The 27,068-nt window shown below is 32.7% G+C and overlaps 1 protein-coding gene across 1 annotated transcript; it reads right to left on the bottom strand.

The window, feature by feature from the left end:
• Window positions 1-4,995: 4,995 nt before the first annotated feature.
• Window positions 4,996-19,492, bottom strand: LOC143076555 (T-complex protein 1 subunit zeta-like). The gene is made up of 15 exons (XM_076252380.1): window positions 19,334-19,492; window positions 17,906-17,969; window positions 16,603-16,737; window positions 15,923-15,982; window positions 12,852-12,965; window positions 12,223-12,326; window positions 11,448-11,558; window positions 10,771-10,930; window positions 10,133-10,215; window positions 9,879-9,975; window positions 9,051-9,198; window positions 8,322-8,414; window positions 7,869-8,012; window positions 5,788-5,860; window positions 4,996-5,148 (listed from the first exon to the last, which is right to left on the bottom strand). Exons 1-15 carry the CDS (start codon window positions 19,468-19,470, stop codon window positions 5,076-5,078), a joined length of 1,596 nt encoding a protein of 531 aa, XP_076108495.1. The 5' UTR covers window positions 19,471-19,492; the 3' UTR covers window positions 4,996-5,075.
• Window positions 19,493-27,068: the final 7,576 nt, after the last annotated feature.

Here is a 27,068-nt window from a genome sequence, read left to right on the forward strand (position 1 = left end):
AATAACGAATAAATAAATAGGTTTAGTGTTCATTCAATAAACACGGTGTTCATGTTATAGCATGTCCCTTTTCAATAAATTTGTATTTACCTGTCAACACAAAGAACGGTTAGGCTCCGTGGTCCAAATATTTACATCTTAAATATTTAAAACGCTTCATTTATAATTAATTGATATTTATGCCACAACACGTAATTCCATTAGTATATACTAATATTGAAAATTTGATATTAAAGACCGTGTCCATTCGTCTTTCTAAAGAAAAAGGGGGATCTTATATATCTGAAATGCATTTTGATGCATCTTACCATTAAGCATATTAATTGATTATTTATTAATGATGTTAGATTTGCTTTATTTAAAATTACAAATAAATACTTAATTTATAATATGACATGAGTGAAAAGTGTCATTTAAAAAAAAAATGTATCATGATATAATTGGTTATTTGTCCTCATTGAAATTATATTCTTTATATATTCTCATTTTGTCAATAAACAGAAGTTTAATCCACTTATTTTACAATTAACAACTCTGCCTGATATTCGTATAGATGTCCTGAGATAAAGCCTCATCACACTATATTATTATTTGATGTCCAGTCAGAATTGGGACATTAAATCCCATACATCGTGTAATGAGAGTGTCTCGCTTTTTAAGAACCCTTGCAACAACACGTTGAGGGGTCCGGAAGTGGCCTTTTGGGCTGTTGCAAGGCTAAATGTCTGTCCCTATCCAATATACCCTTATTTTCCATAGGCAGTCCAAATTTCCCCGACCATCATCTCGGATGGCCTCTATTATTAAAAGATCTACCTATATTGTATTTATTGTTAACTTGTTCCCGTCCTGAACATGCATGAAATGTTTGCCACTGGACATTAAGCAACCAACAATCAATCAATCAATCAATCACTATATAATTATGATACAAAAAAGAGGATCATAGTATAGTTACTTATTTTCAACTATTCTTCATATGTTTAACTTCATAATGTTTTGTAAACTGGCATCGTTTTTTTAAATTAAATTACATAAACAAATGTTTAGATTAAAATTAGCCTCTCTGTTGAAGGATATTAAAATTATTCCCTCGAACTCTCTTGTAAGTTACCCTAGACTTGTTTGGCTGCTTTCTTATTGACATATACCATCATATGACAATAGATAAACTTGCTATACCGTGGCCTTTATACCGAGTGTAGGATAAGGATTTGGGAGAAACATAGACATATATACATTGAAGTTTGTGTCTCCGGGGGGGAGGGGAGGGGCACTCTTTCAGTTAAATTCTCAAATTAATTGACCAACTACAACTGTAACAAATACATTTAGAAAGATTAATCACGAATGATTTCCAGACCCCCTTCATTCAGACAGATTAGTTGTAACTGAACGTACAGACCAGCAAGTTTAGAACTTTTACATATTTCAGTGCATCGTATTTTTTTTTAAGGAAAAATAGCGAAAATTGATGTATCCCACTTAATTTTGCCTTTTAAGTGAGTCTGTGATATTGCTGAATAAATTCTAATTTGCTAGACTGCATGAACATGTTCAGACTCATAATGAACTTTGAACTTAAACCTGTAATTTGTTCCAAGCATGGCATTGTTTTCCATTTTTCAATGTAAGCAAAATTAATTTAATCCACGTAATTAATGAATTAAACAATTAATTAACAGAATATAGTGCATTAATTCCCACTTAAAGTACTAATTGACTTGTACAGTGATAACAATTAGTTAAAAAGTTGCATTAACATTTCCAACACGATATAACTCCATCTTCCATGTAATTGTCCAAGACTATACTATAATTTATTAATATTTCCTCAAGGATATTGGCCAAAATGCACCGAAGTCTACCTCCACAAAGAGCAAGATCGTATTTATATATATATATATATAATAGTAGTTTGTTTATCTGTAGGCAAAAGCATCTCTCCTTCCCTTTTTCCTCCTTTCAAACAATCCATGGTTTTGGCTATTCTTGGTTATGCTGTCTTCAATTAAGGTTTCAATAAATCAATCAGTTATCAACCTATCATTTTACGCTTCATCAAATAATACTTATCATTAGCCTTTCAGATCATCAGTCTATATATACATTCTTATTCAGTGCATGAAGTCTCCAAATATTTTACTGCAAAAGCGGCTGCATATATCTTTAAGAAGCAGAAAGCAGTTGCAAGACTTGTTTTATGCTTTACTACTCTATGTTAGATTGGCTGATTTTTGTTCTTTTAACGTCAAGTGCTAAATTGACTGATTGTTGGTTGCCTAAAGTCCAGTGGCAAATATTGTTGTTAATATTGACTGATTGTTGGTGGCTACATCCAGTGGTGTTAGAATGACTGATTGTTGTTTGCTTAATGTCCAGTGGCCAGTATTAATCTGTTAGGTGGACTGATTGGTGGTTGCTTAATGTTCAGTGGCCAATATTACTCTGTTAGATGGACTGATTGGTGGTTGCTTAATGTCCAGTGGCCAATATTACTCTGTTAGATGGACTGATTGGTGGTTGCTTTATGTCCACTGGCCAATATTACTCTGTAAGATGGACTGATTGGTGGTTGCTTAATGTCCAGTGGCCAATATTATTGTTAGATTGACTGATTGGTGGTTGCTTGATGTCCAGTGGCCAATATTACTGTTAGAATGACTGATTGGTGGTTGCATAATGTCCAGTGGCCAATATTACGCTGTTAGATGGACTGATTGATGTTTGCTTAATGTCCAGTGGCCAATATTACTCTGTTAGATTGACTGATTAAAGTTTGTTTTAATTTATAATTTCTGTTTGCTTAACGTCCAGTATCATATATTACTGTTAATATGATCAAGTGTTGTTTGCTTCTCATCAAATGGCCAGTACGATACTGTAAGATTGACTGATTGTTGGTTGCTTAATGTCCAATAAAAACTATAAGTGTTTTATTGACTGAAGGTTTAATGTACAGTGGCATATATTACAGTTAGATTGATTGCTGGTTGCTTAACATCCAGTGGCAAATATTACTGTAAGTTTGGTTGCTTCACGTGCAGTGGGAAACATTTCAGTGTTAGATTGACTGATTGTTGGTTGCTTAACCTCCTGTGGCAAATATTTATTGGTGTTTTAGACTCAAGGGGACCAGCAAGCACAAAATTCAAGTACTAGAAATTATTGACTAAGAGGGTTTTGCCTTACCATTAACTACATGAGCATTATGTGTTATGACTCAATATTTGCATAAGTCCTGGAAAAAAGGTGTTGTTTGTATAAATGCTTGGGTGTTGGATAAAAGTCAGACAGAATTGGCAAGATGTCAAAGCAGCATGAATTCAAATCTTGTTGAGGGGACGACTTAACATTGGTTACTATACATTTGCAAATCTTTTTTTTATATATATCCAAATAAACATGAAAATGATTGATTGTTGGTTGCTTAACATCCAGTGGCAAATATTTCATGCATGTTCAGGACAATAAACACCATGTAAAACCATTTCCTGATCAAGTCTACAACTTATATTGATTGTCGTCTTAATTTCATATGACAACACCAATGCAACAGTATACAATATACGTATAATCAATCCTTACTTGCATAATTGATTTCCATTATACAATGTTATTAGGTAATATGCATTGCAACAAGTAGTTCATTTTTTCCATACATTATCTTACATATATCTTTCTACACAGCTAGAAGTGGTGTAATGTCCCTATGTAAAACAAGAGAGTTGAGGAAAAATCTTCAACAAAAAATTAGACGAATAACGATTGAAATGAATGTAGAAAGCACTTTTAAAGCAAACAAATTATTGTTGGCATTTGTTAATTTACAAGCACACCAGAAGTAGGTTCTTCATATTGAACAATGACCACTTTGATAGGTCATTAGAAAGCAACGTGTTAAGATAGTAAGTTAAAACATTGTAGTGTGCTAGTGACAGCTAGTCGCTCAAATCCTATATTGAATTTATTGCCCCCATAATTATATATTGTTTTAGACCACAGCACACTATGTAAACAATAGTCTATATATTATATTGAGTTGTGATTGGATTTGAGCATCAAACAACTAATCAGCAATCACTATCCACCACCTTAAGACTTTCGTGTGATGTTAATGATTGAATGAATGTATTTCCCCAAAAAGTAAACACTGAGCCCTTTGAAAAACTTTCTAATGGTGGAGTAAAGAAAGAGATTAATCAATGTTTTTAAAATTTGCTTTCCATAGTTTTTGTTTGAATGATGTATCCTAAATGTCATACCGCAAATATTGCACACATAAACAAGACAATTACCAATCAATTATATCTGAACATATCCTGCCTTGTAATCAATCAACCCAGCAAGTTCTATTTTGAAACTGTATCTCATAAGACAGTAGTATGCAGAAAGTCCTATCACACTAATGAAACACTTTATCCAGACTCCCAAACCAAACAGTCATTTACTCCTAAATGATAGTTTCAAAGTAAAAAAGCATCAAATGTAAGTTCTAATTTTCATGTTCTGACCTGATACTGGATCACGTTATGGGTAAGGAAGCTACTGTAAACAGGGGTAATTTTGGGCCCAAAAAAGTTCAGAAAACAGATTTGCTCAAATGACAGAGTACAAACCTAGAGTCACCTTCGACTTTTTGTTTGATGTCAGATTTTCATTGGTCCAAATTTGATAATGAAAAAAAAATTCTTGCTTTCCTCTGAAATTCCAATTGTGACTTCCTGGACAAAGGTGACAATGCCTGATGAAAGAATATGTCTTTTTGCAGGTCGATCAAAAAAAAGATTAAGATTGTCTGCATATGGTTTTAAACTCATTAGAGAAACAGATTTTTTATGCAATGCGATATTTATCCACTCTCGTCTGTAAAATTTTAACTCATGTTTTAAATTTGAAAATATAACTGTTTCGAGTGGATAGATATCGTATCACACTCAATGCAGTGGTAGAATCTATATTTATATTTCTACTGAATGCTTAAAATATAACAAATTTATGACTGCAGATTTTATTTATAGTACAAAAGCATGGGAAAACATGTATAAGTTAAATATGAGATTTGTCCATTGGGGCTATCCTTTCAAAGAAGACATTCCAGCTCTCATTATTTCATCCACTAGTAACAGGTTGGTGGCTATCACAGTACTGAAAAAACACAAATTTAGAAAAAACACAAATTTAAAATTAAACTTTAAAATTAAAATATTTGAATTTGTAACTTTCACAGTAATTAATAAGTATATATGTCAATAGTACACCATGATTCTCTTGTGTTATCAACTTTCAAGTTTAGTGAATTGGAAATCTGGGTCATGACTGTTATTTGGCATAGATTTCTCAAATTTTACATTACAATGAGTATGTGCACTACGCTAAATATTGAAATATGATTTGTTTTAGTTACAAATATTCATTCAAAAAGAAGATTATTCTAATAATATATCCCTTTCAGCAGTCAGTTTTAAAAAGTTCAAGCTTGATAAAATAAGTACTTTTTGAATAAATATCTTGAATATGGTAAGATTTTAAAAATACACCATAAAGCTATGTGGAAAACTGTCATGCTTGACCCTAGAATCTGTTCCAATTTTGAACTCGTACAACAATCACTTTTCCATTGTGGCGTCAGACATTATCTATTATAATGTCAAAATTTTACGGGAATTTTGTGACGTCCAGCAATGGAGGACAAATACCGAAATGTGTATGTCTTATACAACAACCTTGTAACAAATCTAAATTTGTTTGAATGTATTTCATGACAGTATATATCATCAAACTTACCATGAATGAAGTAATTGTCTCTTCACTCTATAATTGTCTAATATTCCAGCATCTGATGGTATAAGAGCTTCACCTGAAAACATATAATAATTATGCAGACATTTCATGTAAACACAATACAAATACTATGGTGAGCTACTTTCTCTTAGAAACACTGGTTAAAGAAACGGTGTTAAAAGTAGCATTAACATTTGACATAAGTTAAACTGTCTATCTCTTACTTGACCACATACTCAAATAAACTAGATGCAATGTCCATTAGCTGTGATGTGTAATGGCATGCAAAATGAATAAAATAGATTTATCTTGCAAACAAAAATATTTTATTATTAAAATTAGGTAAACACTCATTGAATTTGACAGTCTTTTATATTTGAAATTAAAGAACCTTAGTGAGCACGCTCACATACCCCACGTCCCCACATTGTCATTGGAGAAATTAAATAAGTATAAGAAAAAAAAATTGTATAAGAAAAAATACTGAATAATAATTTCCTGTCAATATACACATCTACATAGTATGTCCTTATTATCTACAAAATTTCATGAAATTCTGTTGTGTGTTTTCAGAGGAGTTGAGATGACAAACTGTTGCAGAAGTACATTAAAGCAAATAAGTTCATAGGGGATAACTCCTAGAAAAAAAATTGAATCGTAATTTCCTGTTGATATGCACATCTAAGTAGTATGTCCTTATTATGTGAAAAGGTTTCGTGAAATTCTGTTGTGTGGTTTGAGAGGAGTTGAGATGACAAACTGTTGCAGAAGTACATTAAAGCAAATAAGTTCATAGGGGATAACTCCTAGAAAAAAAATTGAATCGTAATTTCCTGTTGATATGCACATCTAAGTAGTATGTCCTTATTATGTGAAAAGGTTTCGTGAAATTCTGTTGTGTGGTTTGAGAGGAGTTGCGATGACAAACTGTTGCAGAAGTAAATTAAAGTAAATAAGTTCAAAGGGGCGTAACTCCTAGAAAAAAAATTGAATCGCAATTTCCAGTCGATATGCACAACTACATAGTATGTCCTTATTATCTGAAAAGGTTTCGTGAAATTCTGTTGTGTGGTTTGAGAGGAGTTGCGATGACAAACTGTTGCAGTAGTACATTAAAGTAAATAAGTTCAAAGGGGCGTAACTCCTAGAAAAAAAATTGAATCCCAATTTCCCGTCGATATGCACAACTACATAGTATGTCCTTATTATCTGAAAAGGTTTCGTGAAATTCTGTTGTGTGGTTTGAGAGGAGTTGCGATGACAAACTGTTGCAGTAGTACATTAAAGTAAATAAGTTCAAAGGGGCGTAACTCCTAGAAAAAAAATTGAATCGCAATTTCCTGTCGATATGCACAACTACATAGTATGTCCTTATTATCTGAAAAGGTTCAAAGGGCGTAACTCCTAGAAAAAAAATTGAATCGCAATTTCCTGTCGATATGCACAACTACATAGTATGTCCTTATTATCTGAAAAGGTTTCGTGAAATTCTGTTGTGTGGTTTGAGAGGAGTTGCGATGACAAGAAACAGGACTGACGGACGGACAGACGGACGGGTCAAAAACATTATACCCTCCGCAACTTCGTTGCATGGGGTATAATTACTCTTCTTGTGGATCCTCAATGGCCCACTCTAATGGCCTTAATTTTTGTCATATCCTGGTCATGGCACCAAATGGTACAGATGGGTTAACTTTATGTTTGGACAGGCAGTAAACAACCTCTGTTGTGTTTGATAGGGTAATTTCAACTTAATATAGTAACAATAACAGAACAATGTTAACAAAAGATATAGTGACAACAATGGATAAATGAAAATGACGTTAAAAGTAATGCAAAATTGTGTTGTACCATTATATTTCTCCCTGTCATGAATATTTTTTTCACTTTTAAATGATCAACTTGTCTCCCATGATTTTCAAGCAAATTTTGTTCGTTTCTAGATTATGAATTTGAGTTTTCTGCTGATACAACTGATGTCACCCTATTAGTGCAAGCTGACTTAAATACTTAAAAGTGCCTGCTAATTTAACTTAGTGCTAAGAGGCCTATTTATACCACCTGTAGCTTGAACATCAGTTTACCTGTTTTTATATCTAGGCCTACAGCTTGTTGAGGCCCTGTATATTCCTCTTGTAATTTGACTATAGATTCTTGAGGGTCTAAACCAGAGTTCTGGGCCAGAACCTTGATGATGATTAACAGGGCATCAGCAAAGGCTTGTACTCCTGCAAAATAAATGATGTTTGAATTTTGCATTCAACACAGCAATTTTTAATCCTCCATAGCGATGTCAGCTCCATGAGAATATGGTACTGACTAGTATGTTTTCGTTTCTGATGAACCAAAGATGTAATCGATGAATTTCAAAAAAGATCCTCATATGAACAGGAGGTTTTCTATAATTATCAACAAGCTTTACTGTGATTTCTTTTATTTTATAGGGGACCAATTTTAACTATATAAACAGAATGACAGGTAACAAATTTATATTATTTCAAACTTATATGAGTGTATTTATTTCATAGATAACATACCAAGTCTTGCACGGCCTTTGACCTCATTTTTGTACTGCATCAGTTCTTGGTATGCAGCTATTTCAAATGCTCCTGCTCCTGGTAAAACACAGGCTGTAAAAGAACAAATAAAATAGGTCAATCACTTTTAATTGGACACAATTCACTAAGTAATTAATCAAATGAATATTCAATCACTAAGGTTCAGAGTTCAAAGCCTGCTGTCCACAAGAGGTTTTCACTTATAATCTTAATTGATTAACACAGATTGCCTGTTTTCCTACCAAAGATTGGTGTTTTTTCCGGGTTTTTTTCCTCTCTTAGACTCTCTCTTAACCATTGAAAAAAATTGGAAGATATGATATAATCATGGTCGGTGAGATTTTAAACACCAACAAATAAATTGTTCAACCATATAATTACAATTCTCTTTTATCATATTTTCTTGTATAAATAAAAACAGAAAACATAAATCATTTAAGGGCTATTCCAGAAAAAAATGTATGGGGGATGGAAGGCAGTTTTGTCAGCACCCACCACCCAGACATTTGTAATTGAGAATTATAGTGCATTATAGTGTGAAAAGTGGCTCTGATACCCATCACCCATGTATTATTAATACAATGTGCCTTCCAACACCCCCCCCCCTCTCCCCCCCATACATTTTTTTCTGGAATAGCCCTAATTCAAACAACATCATAATCCATGCCTTGACTCTACAGTAAATATGTTTTTTGTGAATATACTAACCATCTTCGATACCATTTTTGACAGCTCTAAGTCCATCCCTGATAGCATCTTTGATCTGAGTAAGGGTATGTTTGTTTGGACCTTTGATCAGCAGACTCACAGATTGGGGATGTTTACAATCTTCTATAAATGTATACTTGCTTTCTCCCTGTAAAATAAATCATTGAAAACATGATTTTACTGTAAATACTTAAATAGACAGGGTTATTATTACAATAACTTAAAATCACATTTTAAATGTTTTATATGAATTAAACAGAACTTTTCTCAATATCGCAAAAATTTAAATCGCATTAGAACATGAGAAAATCACAATAATAAATGAACTTAATCATTTCTGAATTTACAGAATTCAAAGATAAAAACTTTTTTCTGCTTACTCAGCACTATCTATGAATTCTGTTAAAAACATTTCTGGAGTATTAGCATTCATGTTTTTGATTGTCAGCAATTTTCCATTTGAAAAGGGACATAACTTTAGATCGGTAAATTTGATGCCACCTAAATCAAACTTGATCTGTGTATTGGGGTAATAAACATTGTTTTCTATCATTTGGTAGACGTCAACTAAGTCACAGAACTGAAACCAATTTCCGTACATACAGATGTATGGACATACATACAGACACATAAATGTAAAACTTAATACAATACCTCTTCCACACTGGTAGGGGCAAAAAAAATCCACAAAAATTAAAGTTTTGCTCTCTCCACAAAAATAAATAAATGCATAGTAATTTTAAAACTTGTTATAAACATCTCTTAGTCCATTACTGATCTTTTACCATTGCATTTTGAGACAAATAGATTTATCTTTTTTTAACTTACCAACACTTGTTCATAAACTAGACCAGCAAATCCTAGACAATCTGGTGTCATGTCATCAACAGAGTTCATGGCCATTCCCCCAACCGCCAGAGACAACCTGCAATAGATAAATAAGGAGATGTGGTATGATTGCTAATGAGATAAATATCAATCAAAGATAAAGAATGTAAACAAATACAGGTCACAGTACAGTGATTTTTCTAGTGTTAAGGCATTATTTTTTTATGAGAATAAGGTGTTGTACAATAATTTACCTTTCCATATTTCTCCTCTTAGCTCTCCTCAATCCCATGATTCCTTCCTTGGCCAATAAGTCTAAAGACAGTGGATCAATTCCCTACAATAAATAATCAAGTATATCATATTAAATAATTATGACTCGGTTTAATAACACTGATACCATTTCTGCATTTAAATTGTACCCGATTAGATATTTCTTGGCGATATCCTCTACTGTCAAATGGACACAATGAATTATTTAACAATCATTTCAATATCAAAAGACAACGTTTTTGAAATGATTTCTCTTCATAAAATAAATTCGACATTGGATACTTTTATAGGAAATTGTTCATTAATAGCATAGTTAAATGCAGATTTATAAAAAAAATTACTAATACAAAGGATAAATTTTCAGCATTCTAAATAATTATTTATTCATTTTTTAATTTGTAAAAATGGAGTAGAAATTATCTCATATAGGAATTCTTACATTTATACTTTTTCCATTTTTTAAAATGCTTGTTTTGCAAGGTCTAAATTACTGGAAGAAATTATCTCATAAATGAATCGTGACTTTTAACGTGTGAATGCTTGTTTCGTACATTCTAAATAACCTTTTGGATAATTAACCTTTTCTGCAAGAATCCTTGTTTCATAAAGTCTAAATTACCTTCTGGTTAATAACAACAAAGCTTTTCTTGTTGCCATCACAGACTTTCTTCTTCAAAGCAATGATTTTCTCCACTCTATCATCAATAAACTTCCTCTCAGCCTGAACAAACTTCTCTCGTTCATCAGCACTCTTGTAGAAAAATCCTGAATTCACCTCACTGTAAAAGTAAAGGATAAAATTGAGTAAAGATGTATTGTTTATTATCTTTAATAGTGTCAGATGGTAATATGCAATCATATATAGTGACAATCTATTAGATCATTACCACCATATATACAAAAAAAAAAAGAAAAAGCAATTGAAAATTATTGTAAAATTGTATTCTATAAGCTGTATTGCTTCTGAATAAAGTATAATTATTATGATTATAGCAGGAAAATCCATTTGTTTATTGTGTTAATAAAGTTATGTCTGTAAGTTTTTGTGTCCTCATGTTTTTTTTAATTATTAGATTCTATTGGCATGTATTAGAACTCCTTCCAAGCCTTGGTCAAGCCAGAAAACTATTTATTGTATGTGGTTACATATTACTATGGATTCATGAATATTCATTGAATACACAATTTTGTGTTTACATGTTATTTCAGTTTTAGTATCTCATTATAGCTTGTTTTAATTGTATACATCTTTAAATGACTAAAAAATAAATTTGACTAAAATTGAATAAAACTTACGTTTTTTCATATTCCAATGAAACATTACAAGTGAGGATGTAGGCATCTTCAACACGCTTTGGCATTTGTGGATGGCGTGCTCCATGATCTAATACTAATCCCTTTACAAGTCTGAAAGTGTAGCATTGTACATCATAAATATATGACACAACCTCTACATGGTTAAATTCTGACACATACAGTCAAACCTGTATTCTAAGATAAAATTGATCTTATAAGACAAATGACCTTCGAATTGACGTTCAAAATGTAAAAGGTATGACTACAGTGGGACCAAAACAAGATCACTTGACAAGACCTGATTTTCCATTGAAATTAGCGTTGCAGACCTATATAAATGTAGCAGATTTGACTCGACTTAATTCAAATCTAGAGAGAGTCATGAAAGTCTTCATCTTGGTTATGTATTTCGTTTCTTCATGAATGGTGAAGTTTTTATTCATTTCAAAGTTCTTGTATTAATAAGGAGATTAGGTAGGAAAGCCAATGAGATAACTATCAACCAGTTGGAATTAAATACATATCGAATAGATTTGAACAAAAATACTAAAAAAAATTATCTAAAAGTTTCAATGACATACATTTCCTGAATTAGGATTTATTGGAAAAAACGAAGAAGATACAAAAAAACTGACAAACAAAATGGATGGATTTTCTGAAGTTTCAATGGCATGCATTTCCTGTATTTGGATATGTGGGGAAAACGAAGAAGATACAAAAAACTGACAAACAAAATTGAGAGAAAAAACATTTCCTGGTTGATAATAAAACTTACACAGTGTCCATGTCTGTCTTGTGCTGCATCTCCATGATTTCTACCATATGTAAGTCTATTGGTTCATTTCCCTTCCTTACAGATAATACTGCATCTACTACTGCCTGCAAATAGAGGGTTTAAATATATTAAGTTTTCAACAATTTATTATACAAGAAATTCCAAAATAAGATGGATAGACAGATGGCTTTTAAGCTTCCAGTGGCATATGAGATATTCAGGATGATAACATGATTATATGATAAAAGTTTAAACATTGCTTTGTACTAGACCGACACAGTGAGTCAGAATTTTTAACATGCTTGCTGAAAAGGTAACAGTTCAAAAGCACAAGATAAATGTCAACCTCCCTTTCCCACATTATTCTGCCTCCAAGTCAACCAGTCTTTGCTCAAACTCCTTAATGTGGCATGCTTTGAAGAGATGTAGCACATACTAATTTGTTTTAAAGTCTTTGGTTTGAAGCAGGAAGCGTTTGAATCAACAACCTCCCACACTGCAGGCGAACACACTAATGCACAGGTAGTATGGAGTATACGTACATGATATTAATATCAATTGATTCATTTTGTATTACATTGTTTTTTGCTGGGAACGTTTATTATAAGTCATTCGGTTCTTTTCCTTACCTCAGTCAGAAGATCTGCAAGTTCAGAGTGCACTTTAGTCTTGAGGGAAGTCTGGGCCACTTGAATCAGAGTGTCACGGTCAATTTCCTTGGAGATTTTCACTGCTTCCAAAACCTACAATTATATTTAACATGGGTATAAGAATATGTGGTATGAGTGCCAATGAGACAACACTCCATCCAAGTTACAATTTGTAAAAGTAAACCATGTTTTTTGGTCATTTACACTATTAAAGATGTTACATATTTTAATGCATTGTTTTTGTCATGTTTGCTGTTTAAAGCAATCACTTGTTTGTTCAACTGTAATGCCTTTGTCTTGCCATATAGTTTGAGAAAGTTTATATCAACAAGCAATTGTGTGTGTTGTCTTGCTCAAATACTTTCCCCCTTTTCATAATTCAAAGTATAAAATCAAAGTACTTGTGAGCATTGAAGAATCAGAAAGAGTTGCAGTCATCTTGAAGTAGGTACTTAAGGAGGCTCGAGGGTATAAAAATTTCAGAAAAAAATCAAACATTTGTTTATCATTACAAATTTTATTTATTTCCTTCTGTAGTTGTTACTTTGTCATATGGTACAAAAATCATTCAAAACAATCAATTCGTGTTGGCCCCAGATGACTTTTAAAATGTATACATCATTGAAAAAGTTCCAAATTATCTCCCTTTGGTGGAAAAATGCCATTTTTTGGCTTTAAAATTGAAATATCTTTTTCAACTCATCAGTGACCTATCTTTTTTAATATAATTTCCATATAAGCTGTTCTTAAACTAAATTATTGTAAAATTTTAGCGATTTCTGTAATAAATTTCTTTTTTTTATTTCGATATTACCTTTATTTCTCCTATTACTTCAACAGAAAAAAACCACCTTCACAAAAATGTATGCTTCTTTCGAAGGCAGATGGTGAGCGCAAATGAACGGTGACCCCATTTTTTTATTTTATTTTTCTATTAACCATAAGATAAAGTTCATTTATAGAAAAATATAGAGAAATCCTATATAAATGATTTAGACCCGCGAACCCCCTTAATATTTTACATTGCATAGATGAATTAAGCATTGAAAGGAAGATAACTCCAATTTCATATACAGTCCGCCAAAAGTTAAGCACCACCCTATATTTAACATCAATGATATTGTACAACACCTTTTAATCTAGAAAACTCAAAAGTTAACTAAAAAGTGTTTTACTTTTGTTAAATTATGAATCATAAACCAAATTTAGGTCAAATTTTAAAACGGTCTTTTTAAATTTTTGGTACTCTAAATTTATGTTTGAAATACTGTCAAAATTGCAACTTTTTAGGGCAACAAAAACGTTTCACTATGACAACAAAATTTTATTGTTAAACAACATTTAATATGCGCACAATTAGCATAGCATAAAGTCAAAGGACTTGATAATGTCTACATGAAATTTTGCATCAATATGATGTGTATCCGCCCCGCTTCCGGTAAAGTTCTCTTACACGGCGTCTCATACTGTGGACAAGGCGTCTCAAATTTGCAAGTGGAAATCTCTGCCATTCCAAAACTATTGCTGCTCGTAATTCTTGGAGATTTTGAAAAGCTGGGTTCCGGCGGTTAAGATTTCGTCCAATTGCATCCCACACATGCTCGATTGGGTTCATATCCGGAGACATGGCCGGCCAAAAGATACTGTCAATTGACTCTTGCTGCCTGTAAGCTGTCACAATTCTCGCTCTGTGCGGTCTGGCATTATCGTCCATGTACAGGGGACGATCAGCAAGTGGATGGCCATCAAAATGTGGAACAACAATGTCACGTAGCACTAAATCCCTGTAAAGCTGACCATTCATATTCCCTTGTAAGACATGCATATCCAGTTTACAACTTAACGAAAAACATCCCCACACCGTGACACCACCTGCACCAAAAGCATGAGTTGGAAAAATGTTCCCTTGGTTATAGGCTGTATTGCGTTCCCGCCAAACGCGCATACGCCCGTCTACGGGCCGTAAAAGAAATCGACTTTCATCAGACCAATGAATTTTTCGCCAATTTCGGATGTTCCAATGAAGATGGTCATAGGCCCACTGCATACTATTTAGCAATACTTTTATAAAAATTTTAAGGTATCATATGTAGATGGTGCTTAACTTTTGGCGGACTGTATATATTGATTACTTCAACATTTTCAGAACTGATACAAGATAATTCATAAATCATGATTAATACACCATTTTTTAGCCTAAACATCTGAGTTAATATTCCATTGATAAATTTTTTGAAATTTTTCTGGATAGAATTTATAGAATGTGCTAAATGCACTTTTTTATATCTCAAGAGAAGTCATAAGTGTTTTACTGTCAAACTGCTAATAAAATGTGAAGACATTCTATTCTGTACTTCTTGAGAAAAGTGTGATAATATGTTGATAGCAATACAGCCCCCTACAGGTATAAAATTTCTTTAAAAAGATTACACATATGACAGCAGAATGCATTGAGTGTGTAGCAAGTGTAGGTAAAGGTAGAATCTTTGGTTAGCTACCCCATGAAGTCATAATTAGGTTAGGTATACTACCTTCCTTTTGGAGTTGTCTAGTCCTACAGACTGATAGATTGTTCATCTGTAGGACTAGTCTTCTCTTAACCCATTCCTCCATTGAATTTTTTTTTTGCATACTTGATTCGCATAGGATTTTTCAATGTAATCCTGAAAATATGCTTTTAAGTATTAATGCATTACGAAAAACAAATATTTTAAATAAATTAAGTCAGATATTCCTATGATATTCCTTTTCACATTGGATATAAATTTTATTAAGTCTACTGCAGACACTTTTTAGTCAAGCGTTTCAACAGAGGTACTACACAGGCGTCATTATGGAGTAAAGGGGGTGGCGTCAAAAGGCGTCACTATGGAGGAAAGGGTTAAGTTAGGGTAGTTTACCTAAAATAATAACGACTTCACAGTTCAGCTAGCAAGCACTCTATGCATTCTGCTGTATATTTATTTCAAGTCTGTTTCTCAACAAATGCAAAATATTCTTATAAATTGTAAGAGTAAGTTTGACTGTAATTCAACATGATTGAATGTTACCTCAAGGGCCTTGTTTCTTGCCAGCTCAAATCCTTCTGTGATTAGTCTTGGATGTAGACCCTGAAAAGAAACATTATTAGATAAATAAAAACTTTTATTAAAGTATTCAAGTTTTTCTCTTTCTGAAACTGTATACTGAGTTATTGCATGAATGTTAGTAAATTTTGTCCCCAGTAGATTTTAAATTTGCACATGTTTGTTTGGATTAATTTATTTTTCATAAATTTATAATTATAATTATATACAACTACAACTATCAATTTGTGTGAATTGAGTAAAAGTCTTACCAAAGCCTGCATCAAACTTCAAACTAGTTTTCTGGATTGTTATGGGCAAACTCGGTAATGATTTACATCTAAAACAACATTTACTAAAAATGTTGTTTTAAGGAATTCAAGCAGGGAAATAGAAATAAATACACAATTAAATGATGTATGACATTTTAAAGCTGTGCTATGAATTGTTTTGCTGAAAACCTTTTAATAGAAGCGAATACATCAATTAAAACATTTTTTTTTAGTGGTCAGACAAATTTTATCTCCAGTAGACATAAATGGTATGATTGTAGTCCAACAAAAACTGAAGACAATTTGGCACATACATCTGTACATGTAAGTTAAGTTCAAAGTACTGAAACTTTAAATGAAATATACCTAACACTTAATTTCATAACTACTCACTTCTGAGATGTAAAGATCAGCCTGTTTAAGGAGTTCTCCAATGATAAGAACGTTAGATGTTGTCCCGTCTCCGGTGATGTCATCCTGAGCTGTGGCTACTCTGGCAATCAGAGAAGCTGTGGGATGCTGGATTTGCTATTGAAGATAAACATTTTTATTATTTAATGTCATTAAGGAATTATTGAATAATGTTAGGGAACAGTCATCAGTAAAATTGTTTAATAAAAGAGACTACAAAAATTAAATGGTCATATGTATTACTGTGGATTCATTAACATTTTTATACCAATTTTCGAAAAACTGGATATCCACGAAAAATGAATAAATCCACAGTAGTACACTACAGTTCTGTTTAAATATAAATACATTGTATCTTGTGTAGAAATTCCAAATCGGAATATACTGTAATTAATTGAAATAAAACTGAGGAAAATCTGTGGCTTAAATGTCTTATCATAGATGTTAATTTACTACAATGAATTTTAACAGAAAAATTGTCAAAAAAATATATAGATATTGGTCTTATTTTTTCTTATATATATATATTTTCATCTACAATGCAACTCAGGTACATCAAAAGTACTAAAATCAGAAATATTTGCACTATTTTATAATTATTTTGATTATGGAGGAAGTACTGTGTCTACTTAGGGACATAATAACTTTCTTACTAGAATTCGAAAATGAGATATTAAGTTGACGAGGTAACCAGTGCAGTCTTCATGCTTAACCACAAGTCCTACAGCATTGGTTTGTAAAATTGCTTTCAGGTTTGTAAAATTGTTTTCAGGCTTGTAAAATTGTTTTCATGCTTGTCAAATTGTTTTCAGGCTTGTAAAATTGTTTTCATGCTTGTAAAATTGCTTTCAGGCTTGTCAAATTGTTTTCAGGCTTGTAAAATTGCTATCATGCTTGTAAGTTTGCTAATTGCTTTCAGGCTTGTAAAATTGCTTTCATGCTTGTAAGTTTGCTAATTGCTTTCAGGCTTGTAAAATTACTTTCAGGCTAGCAAAATTGTTTTCATGCTTGTAAAATTGCTCTCAGGCTTGTAATATTGTTTCCAGGCTTGTAAAAGTGCTTGTTCAATTGTTTTCAGACTTGTAAAATTGCTTTCAGGCTTTGTAAAATTGCTTTCAGGATTGGTAAATTGCTTTCAGGCTTGAAAAATTGCTTTTAGGCTTGTAAAATTGCTTTCAGGCTTGTAAAATTCTTCTCTCCAAGCCAACAGAATCTATCTCAAAGCTTCTGGCTTCTTGATTCAAAGTTAAGCGTGAAGGGTGCCAGTGACCACATTATATCTTACCATTTCATGAAGTAGTACATTTCCATCCTTGGTCAGTTTGATATCTCCTGAACCAGACACCAACCTGTCAAGTAACACATACAGCAAAATTATTCAAATGTGTCAATGAATCACATATTCCTCTTTCATATATATTTGTCCTTTTTTTTGTCAGCTTCCAGTATATGGGTATTGGCCCAAAAATTCACAAAAAACAGTTGTTGGGCCACATTAAAACACAGGCTCAGGGTATATTAGGACATAATTTGCTCTCTATCCTCATGATCCAATGGAAACATTGAGGGGAATCAAAAAATAGTTCATAGTGTTTAATCTGGGATTTTGAAAGGTCTTTTTTGTATATATTCTAATCTTCTTTTTTATTTCATTTTTGTTTTAGTTTTAAAAATAAATGACATGAAGGAGATTTAGAATTGTTAGAAAAGTGTTTGAAAATAGTTTCCCAGACTTCACAAAATATGTCACTTCTGGAGAATATAAAATGTCAAACTCTGTAAAATTAGTAAAAATCAAATTTCTGGAAAGTTTTGGAAATTGAATGTTCCTGAAATTTGGGATCCATCAAATTTAACAGAGTTTGATATTTAATACTCTTAGGAGTAGTCCAGCTTAAATGAAATAGAAACTTGTTTTCTTTTGGATATTACTGCATATATTTTCCACCAATCATCACAAGGAAGACAACATTCTGTCTATGCATCTGCTGAATTCTCTTTCAACGTGTTCAAAGATTAGACAAAAAAAATGGCTTCAGCGTTATGACTTCAAAGACATACCGAGGAAGGTGTCACAGAAAGATGAAAACTTTCATAAATAAAGAGATAATGAAATATAAACAAATTCATGCCCAATTTATATTGATCCAAGGTTGTCAGTCAGTCCCAGAAGCAACAAAGCAGCACATTCATTTTGGACAGGCAAATATCCACCTATTTGTATGGGATAAATTCTGACATCTTGCTGCCCCAGCTTGTCTGGCAAAACAGTCGATGGATGTAAGAGTAATCTTGGACTACAGAAAATATCTAATGCCAAAATGGAAAAGTGATTGTTGTATGATGTCAACAGTTCAAACGGGACATATTTCCAAATAGCGATAAGGTGTATAGTACCTGATAGCAAAAAATAAAAACCAGTCCGAGATAAATTCACGCGAAAAAAAAGAAACAATGCCCCCCCCCCCTTTTTTTCCAAAAAAAACAAGTCACTTCGGCACTTTCCGAATCACGGAGGTGTTCAATGCCTTTTATTTCAAAGATTTTGCTCGCCGGTATTAACAAACTCTTTTTAATAAAATTACATAAAATATACATGTTTCTAAGGAAATTCTGTCAATAGATTCTAGAAAATTCTTCGAACTGAAACCATGTGGTATCCACATGTCTGATCATGATTATAAATAAAACATGAATTTAGTAAATTTCTTACATCTTCAGTGTGCCCTTTGGGCCAAGATTAGATTTAAGAACATCCTGAAGACCTTTTGCTGCACTAATGTTCACAGCTAAGGCTTGAGCAGCTCTTGCAACTTCAGCTTTAGGATTTAGCGACTTGATAGCAGACATGTTTCTTTTAGTGTTATTCGCTACGATACGAGATTTCAGATTTTAACGAGATTTGAAGGAGCATTCAATAATTTCAATCGAGGCACAAAAGAGGGATTATAAATGCGTTACACTGAATTAAAAAAAAAATGGCACATGACTCATACAACTGTGACTTTTATAAAAATATTCTTATAAATCTATTAAAACGTTAATTTGTACTACTTTTATGTCATAAGAAATTATTCGATTTTAGACTTATAAAAAAAATGCTTCGCTAATCGCAGCCTGATACGTGACCGCAGAGGTCGAACCCTGAACAACGGTTAGGGCAAGTTTGGACACAATATTCAAGCTTGGAATTGTCTGAATTTGGATTGTGATAAAAAAAAAACGAAAAAAAAAACAACATAATATAGCGGGTTTCTGACACAAAATAAATGTGGTAAAAGATCTTTAAAATCTATTGCGCAATACTGTGCAACTGAAGAGTTCTCAACTTCAGTTCTTTTAAAACACATTAAACAAAACAAAAAAAAAAATGAAGAAAAAAAAATTGAACCCACAAAAATTTGAAAAAAAAATCCCACCTCTCATTTTTTCACCCCCCCCCCCCTTTTATGGTGTAATCATACTGATTTCCAGCTTTTACATTGTAGCATGGAATCTAGTTCAATTTTAGAGAATTCCACACACTAAAACACAAGTCATTGTCTGGAAACTAGAAAAAAATGCTTGTTTTTGGCCCCCTTCCCCCCCCCCCATTATTACAGCATGTTTTGGGCAATTATTTCCATACTCAATCCAAGCCTTCCCGTTATGACATGGAACCTTATGGTACAATTTCACGGAGAGATCTATACATTTTCTTACACAAAAGTTATTGTCCCGAAACTACAAACTGAATACTTGTTTCGGCCCCTAACTTCTAGACATGGACTCTCTCGTGCTTTTCCAATGTTAAATAAAATCTTATTAATTTGAGACAACTTTTAAGCAACCCTGAAATATTATAGGTTAATTATTAAAGTTAAATATATATTGAAGTTCGCCCGGCGTTAAAATAATATTCCTAGAGAAAATCGTTTATGTGAATGTTATAAAATGTGTGTTATTGAAGATGAATACCATTTTGTTCTTGTTTGTCCATCTTATAGATCTGTACGAACACAATTTTTACCAAAGTTCTATTGTCATTGGCCTAATAATATCAAACTATTAAATTTACTTCAAGCTTCTAGTAAGTCTCTCACGATCAAATTATGTAATTATGTAAAAGCTGCATGGAATATTCGATCTTATATAGTCTCATAACTTAATTTATATGTCATTGTATTATACTATAGTTCTCTGCTGTCTATTCATGTTTTATATTATGTAATATATGTTGCTAATTTTGCCATAACATGTCTATGCTTTGCAATAAAGATTCATTCATTCAATCATAGGCAAATATCACTATTTAATTTCTCACAGGAATTGATTGTCAAATTAATTACCTCAATCTGCTGTAGAATATTCATAGAAAGCTGATGACAATATATTTGTAGGAATGTTTACAAGGCGGTGGTACTACACATTAGGGTAACAATATCAATATAAGGAGGAAATCGTCAGTCCCAGTTCAGATAAAACACTTATATTTGTACATTTGATATTTAGTTTCTCTTGCTCCCAATCTTTGTATATATTACAAGGTGAAATCTTTCCTTTTTAGGATCAGATTCAGTCTCCAATTTTTAAAGCCATAATTAGGCTTTATATATAAAGTATGATAAACAAAATATGAAATGATCGGAACACTGAGATGGCCCTGATGTCCGATATTTTGGAGACTAATAAATGGAATTCATCTTCAAAACTGTTTCCCTATTGCAAGACAAAAACGTCGTTTTCTTGCAATCGGTTACAATAACATCCATTTTGTATTAGGAAATGCCATGGACGCTGAGTCCAAATTGACTGATGACTAATCTGTCAGCTTTTGTGGTTCGAATAAATATATTGGGATCGTTCTCCTACTTGAATTATGAATAGTATGAGAAAAATTTAGCTTTTTAAATTTTGGGATTGAATCATATGTCAGTGACGGATCAAGAATTTTTCATAAGTGGGGGCCCACTGACTGCAGTCATGCTTCAGCGATTTACTATGTAATCAACCAGAAGGAAAAGCTATTTGCATCTGAAACAAAATAAAAAGAGAGAATTGAACCTGAAAGAAAACAGATGAATATCCCTTTATATCCATGTGCAGGAATATGTCACATTTCCAAGCGAGATAACCCAATCTGTGTATATTGGACAGTAGATAATTATAGATGATCGCTATTTTGTGCATTTTTCCTTTAATCTTTTTTTGTGATAATTTTCCATATCATGCTACTCGCATGAGATGGGAAACTATCGCTAGAAACTAAGGAGCCACGTGGCGTTGCTAACAAAATTGACATGAAATTGACAACGTCGTTATAGGTAAAATAGCGATAAACAGATTATCATTGGTGATCTCAACTTGATTGCTTTTCTCGCTTTCGCCGTCCCGGCTCAAGCGAGAAAATAAATCTCGTTGAGATGATCAACGATAATTAACGATAACTCTTAACTATGGCACGCAGGAACCACATAAATGAGATAATCACAGTTTATCGGGGATAATGATAGATTATCGATCGACCGTGCATTATAGATGCACGGCGTAAAGTATACTTTACGGTTGTAAATGCATTTATGAAATTATCGTCGGCAATCTATCATTATCGATCATAAATGCATTAACAGCCGACAATCTACTATAAAGGATTTAATATTTTCTTTAACGCTGACGACGAAACTGGTATCGAACCGTAGTCTAGATTACGCATTTTAATCACCATTAGTAATGAAATAATATGGCATAATAGCATCTGTGTTTTTTTTTTTAAACATATTAACACCAGCAAACACAAGTTTGTCCAGCTTTCCAACAATAGGCTACATATATATATATATATATTTGGTGAAAATTAAAAATATCAGTCTTAATAATTGAAGAAAAAGTCATTGAACAGTTAAAATATTATTTTTTATTGATATTGACTGGGACTATAGTATAATAGTCCCAGATATTGATAAGTAGAGCTCTCTCTCTGATTGATAAGTAGAGATCTCTCTCTGATTGATAAGTGAAGATTTATCAATTGCAAAAACTAAAGACATCATCATGAAGCAAGTTAGGTCGCAAGCGCTTTTATCAGTAGTGGGTCTCCCTTATTCTGTGTGTTTGGGAGTAATACTTATTTGAAAATTTTCTTTCATGTTTCAACTTATTTTCACTTATCTAAAATTTTGTAACTGCTATCATAACTCGAATAATTCAAGCCCTTTTCGTGTCCGATTTTCTCCTACAAGTTAATGTAGCCTTCGTAGATCAGCAGAATATAACGACTGAATTATTCGGGTTACTGCTATCAGTGCGATTTAATACTAACAGTATTTATATCTGATGCCCCTCTGTCCTTATTTTCAACAGTACAACTGAAAGGCAGAAAATTTGCCTGAATTAAGTCATGGATAAAAATTCACAGGACAATAAGAGACGACACCAAAAGTTCAATGTCAGATAAACAAACTTAATTCACATAGGTTTTTTTCTCACTGACCCCAACAGTGGAAAAATCAAGATGTTTGACCACTACAGATGTATAAAAAATCGATGTCAAATAAAAAAAAAAACACTTGCAGCACTTTTTACCCCACCCACCCCCAAATATTTGAATTAAGTTTTTTTTTTTTGTTTTTTTTTTTGTTTTTTTTTTTTACTTACATTGATCTTTTGATGTCGTCCCTAAATCAAAGCTCATTTATACGATTCACAGTTTGTCTTTGATAAATAAATAGCCTTAAAAAAGCATTTTACATTGTTCATGAACAATAGATTATTAAAACTTGGAAACAATTTTTCTTATTTGAGATTTTTTTTATTTACACAGCAAGAAAGAACGAAAATTTACGTCGGACAGATGGACAGACGGACGCCGGACATTTGTATACCATAATACGTCCCGCCAAAATTTTGATGAGCGTATAAAAAGAAGATGTGGTATGATTGCCCGGCAACGAGACAACTCTCCACAAGAGATGACACAGAAATTAACAGCATAGGTCACCGTACGACCTTCAACAATGAGCAAAGCCCATACCGCATAGTCAGCTATGAAAGGTCCCAAAATGACAAATGTTAAAACAATTCAAACGAAAAAACTAAAGGCCTAATTTATTTACCAAAATTGAACGAAAAACAAATATGTAACACACCAACAAGCGACAACCACTGAATTACAGGCTCCTGACTATGGACAGGCACATATATATATAACTACAGAATATTGCTATTTTAAACATGTTAACGAGATCCCAACCCTCCCCTAACCTGGGACAGTGATGTAACAGTACAACATAAGAACGAACTATAAAAATCAGTTGGAAAAGGTTAATCTCATCAGATGGATACAAATAAAAATACATTTAACAAAAACACAGTGTGGAAGTGATCGTATACTTGTATATTCCAACAACACAAGGAAACTATACGCACAGTTCTTAGAGTACTCGCAGTTACTGACAGTTAGTTAAAAGCCATTAACAACCTATTAAAACAAGAGTGAACACGCTGAAATGTCTCGCCTTCTATACCAATCTTTATTACAACTGTCACATAAACTTAACATTAATCCAGAAAACTAAAAATTGACCAACGAACCATGAAAATGAGGTCAAGGTCAGATGATCCATGACAGGCAGACATGTACGGTAACAATTCTTCCATACAACAAATATATTGCTTATATAGGTTAAGAAAAAACAGACCAAAACACAAAAGCTTAACACTGAGCAACCGTGAAAACGTTTTTTTTCTCGTTTAAATTGTTTCAAATTTGTCGTATGGAAACCTTGATAGGATAGGTTTTGCTCTTAGAGAAGCCGTAGCGACAAAACTAGAGTTGCTAAAAATCGCTTGCAGTGGCGGATCCAGAATTTTTGTAGGTGTGTCCCGGTGTGAGTGTAAAGGGGGGGGGGACTGACCACCTAAAAGGGGGTCCGCTCTGGTCCCTACCCTTAATCCACCCATGTTTTATTTCAGTTGAATAATTATCTAATTGGCAAACTCAAACCGACAGCTTCACTGAGTCTAATTCTATATATTCAGAGTGGACGGCATATTTCCCTCACGGTTAGACCAGAGACATATATATACTTCTTCTTCTTCTTCTTCTGGAAGTCCACCCTATCTGCAGGGTCACCGCATTTAAAAATTTTGTTTATTTTTAAAATTGCGTTATTTAAAATTCTATCTACTGGTTAAAATTTAAAAAATAATATTAACAGAGTTAGAATAGGATAAAACTAAAAACTAGTTAAAACAGGAACTTGTATGTACACTATAAATTTAAAATTATAAAATGGATAAAAGTAATCTTATCAGTTGTTTAAATTCTCTTAGCAAAGGAAAGTGAAAGGAACTACTACTAAACTGTACTAGTAATTGGTTAAATTTATGGACTAGTATGGTTTCTTAATAAGTTTAAATATATGTAATTAAAAGATAAAATGGTAAGGGATACGAATAAAACAAGAAACTTGTAAAAATTAGTTTTAAGTAAAACAGTAGAGTTTGTCAATAGAATTTGGGTCTATAAGATTATTTACAGGGGTAATTAATACATATGCTCTAGTTATGGTTTAACTATGAATTACTTAGTATTAATTAAGTATATAGACAAAGTAGTATAATACTTGTTATATGTTACATTCCCACGCCTGACAGCCACTTGTAGATTAAGCTCAGAACTCTACTGATTGTTCATTTGTTTTCCAAAAGTTGGGTTCTTTTAGCATGCAATGCATAGATCCAGTCTTTGCAGATTCGTTCTAAGTCTCTCTGCTGAGGCACAGTTATAAGGTCGTTCCTAGAACAGTCAACCAATAATTCTAGAAGATCCTCATCAGAATCAATTATACTGCAATAGTGAATATGATTATCCTCTAGTAGGGATTTTAGTCTATCTTGATGAATTTTTCTCACACAATTCAGACTTTCACAGTTGATTAGGAAATGTTTATAATCCTCAGGTCCTACCATGCACAATTTGCATTCTGCAGATTTTGTTCCGTCAAATCGGTTGGTAATACTTTGGGTTTTGTAAGTTCCTGTAAGTATCCTGGATTTTATTATCCCTTTGCTAACATCTCTTTTATTATCTCTGACACTGCTCCAACAGAAGTTTGGTTTTTTAAAGTTCCAGTTGTTTACTTCCATATATTTGAGTGTTGATTTGCTTCTAGCAGATTCGGTCCATCTGTTTTTCCAGGTTTTGTCTATAACATCATGAGTCAATCGTTTCCAATTTTTCTCTGGATTTAGTATAATCTCATGTGCGGATGGAAGATCATAAGATTTGAGAGTTCTGTCCACATTTATGTACCAACTATTTGATTTATCATCTTTTGTAGCTAGCTGTCTAATTCCAATTTTACACTCAATTGAGTTGGGATCTTTTGATATTCTTAGAAATAGAGAAATGACAGCTTTATGTACGAGTTGCTCAATAGATTCGGCTCCGAGTAAGATATAGATAGCAGCATCTGCAGTTCTTTGTGGTAAGGATAGAATTTGTTTAAAAGTTTTTTTCTGAAAAGTTTCTAATTTTTGGATATCAGTTTTAGTAATGTTGAGAATCTCAATTCCATAGAGCATTCTTGGTATAGCATAAGTCCGCCATAGTTTATACGATAATAGTGGATTTATACCATTTACTCCATGTAATCCAGCTCCTAATACGGAATACATTGTAGTTCTTGCAACAGAAATTCTATTCTCTACATTTGGATTAAATGTTTTGCTTTTCGTCTATTTTTTCATTAAAAAGTTGAAGATTTATATCTTTATTCTTCTTGTTAATCATTAGAATTTCAGTCTTTTTGCTGTTTATCTTTACCCGATCGTTTTTGGTACAGTTTTCAATGATGCGGAGTTGGGTTGAGGCATCATGTTCTGAGCCAGCACATAGCATTATGTCATCTGCGCACGTTGGGCAACCCACATAATTGGTTCCAATTTTAATTCCTATGTTTGTGGATTCAAGAGTATCAAGGATATTCTTATTATAGGCCTTGTAAAAATTGGCAGAGAGAATTCCACCTTGTTTGACTCTCTGCTCATTTACAAATGTTTCCGAGATATATCCTTGAGATTTAACTTGTGTAGTTGTTTTGTTATATAGTTCCTTTTAATTAGTAACCATGAAGCTCCATTAATTCCTTGATGATATAATTTCCAAAATAGGTGTATATGGTCTACCACGTCAAATGCTTTTTCTGCATCCAGAGTTATTAGAATGAGACACTCGTTTTTATCTTTGGCTTCGTTAATTGCTTCAGAGATGAGAAGAGCAATATTAATAGAGGATGCACCTTTAGTGAAACCTTTCCGAAGCTTGTTTTGATGTTTATTTAGTGTACCCTCGATTCTAGCTCTAATACAAAGCTCCAAAATCTTACAAATGATGGAAATGACTGTGATGCCTCTATAGTTGGATGGAATAGTAGGGTCTTTGTCTTTTTTGTGGACAGTGGTCAGCA

This window comes from Mytilus galloprovincialis, chromosome 5 (assembly GCF_965363235.1).
Source record: "Mytilus galloprovincialis chromosome 5, xbMytGall1.hap1.1, whole genome shotgun sequence".
Classification (NCBI taxonomy): Eukaryota; Metazoa; Mollusca; class Bivalvia; order Mytilida; family Mytilidae; genus Mytilus; species Mytilus galloprovincialis.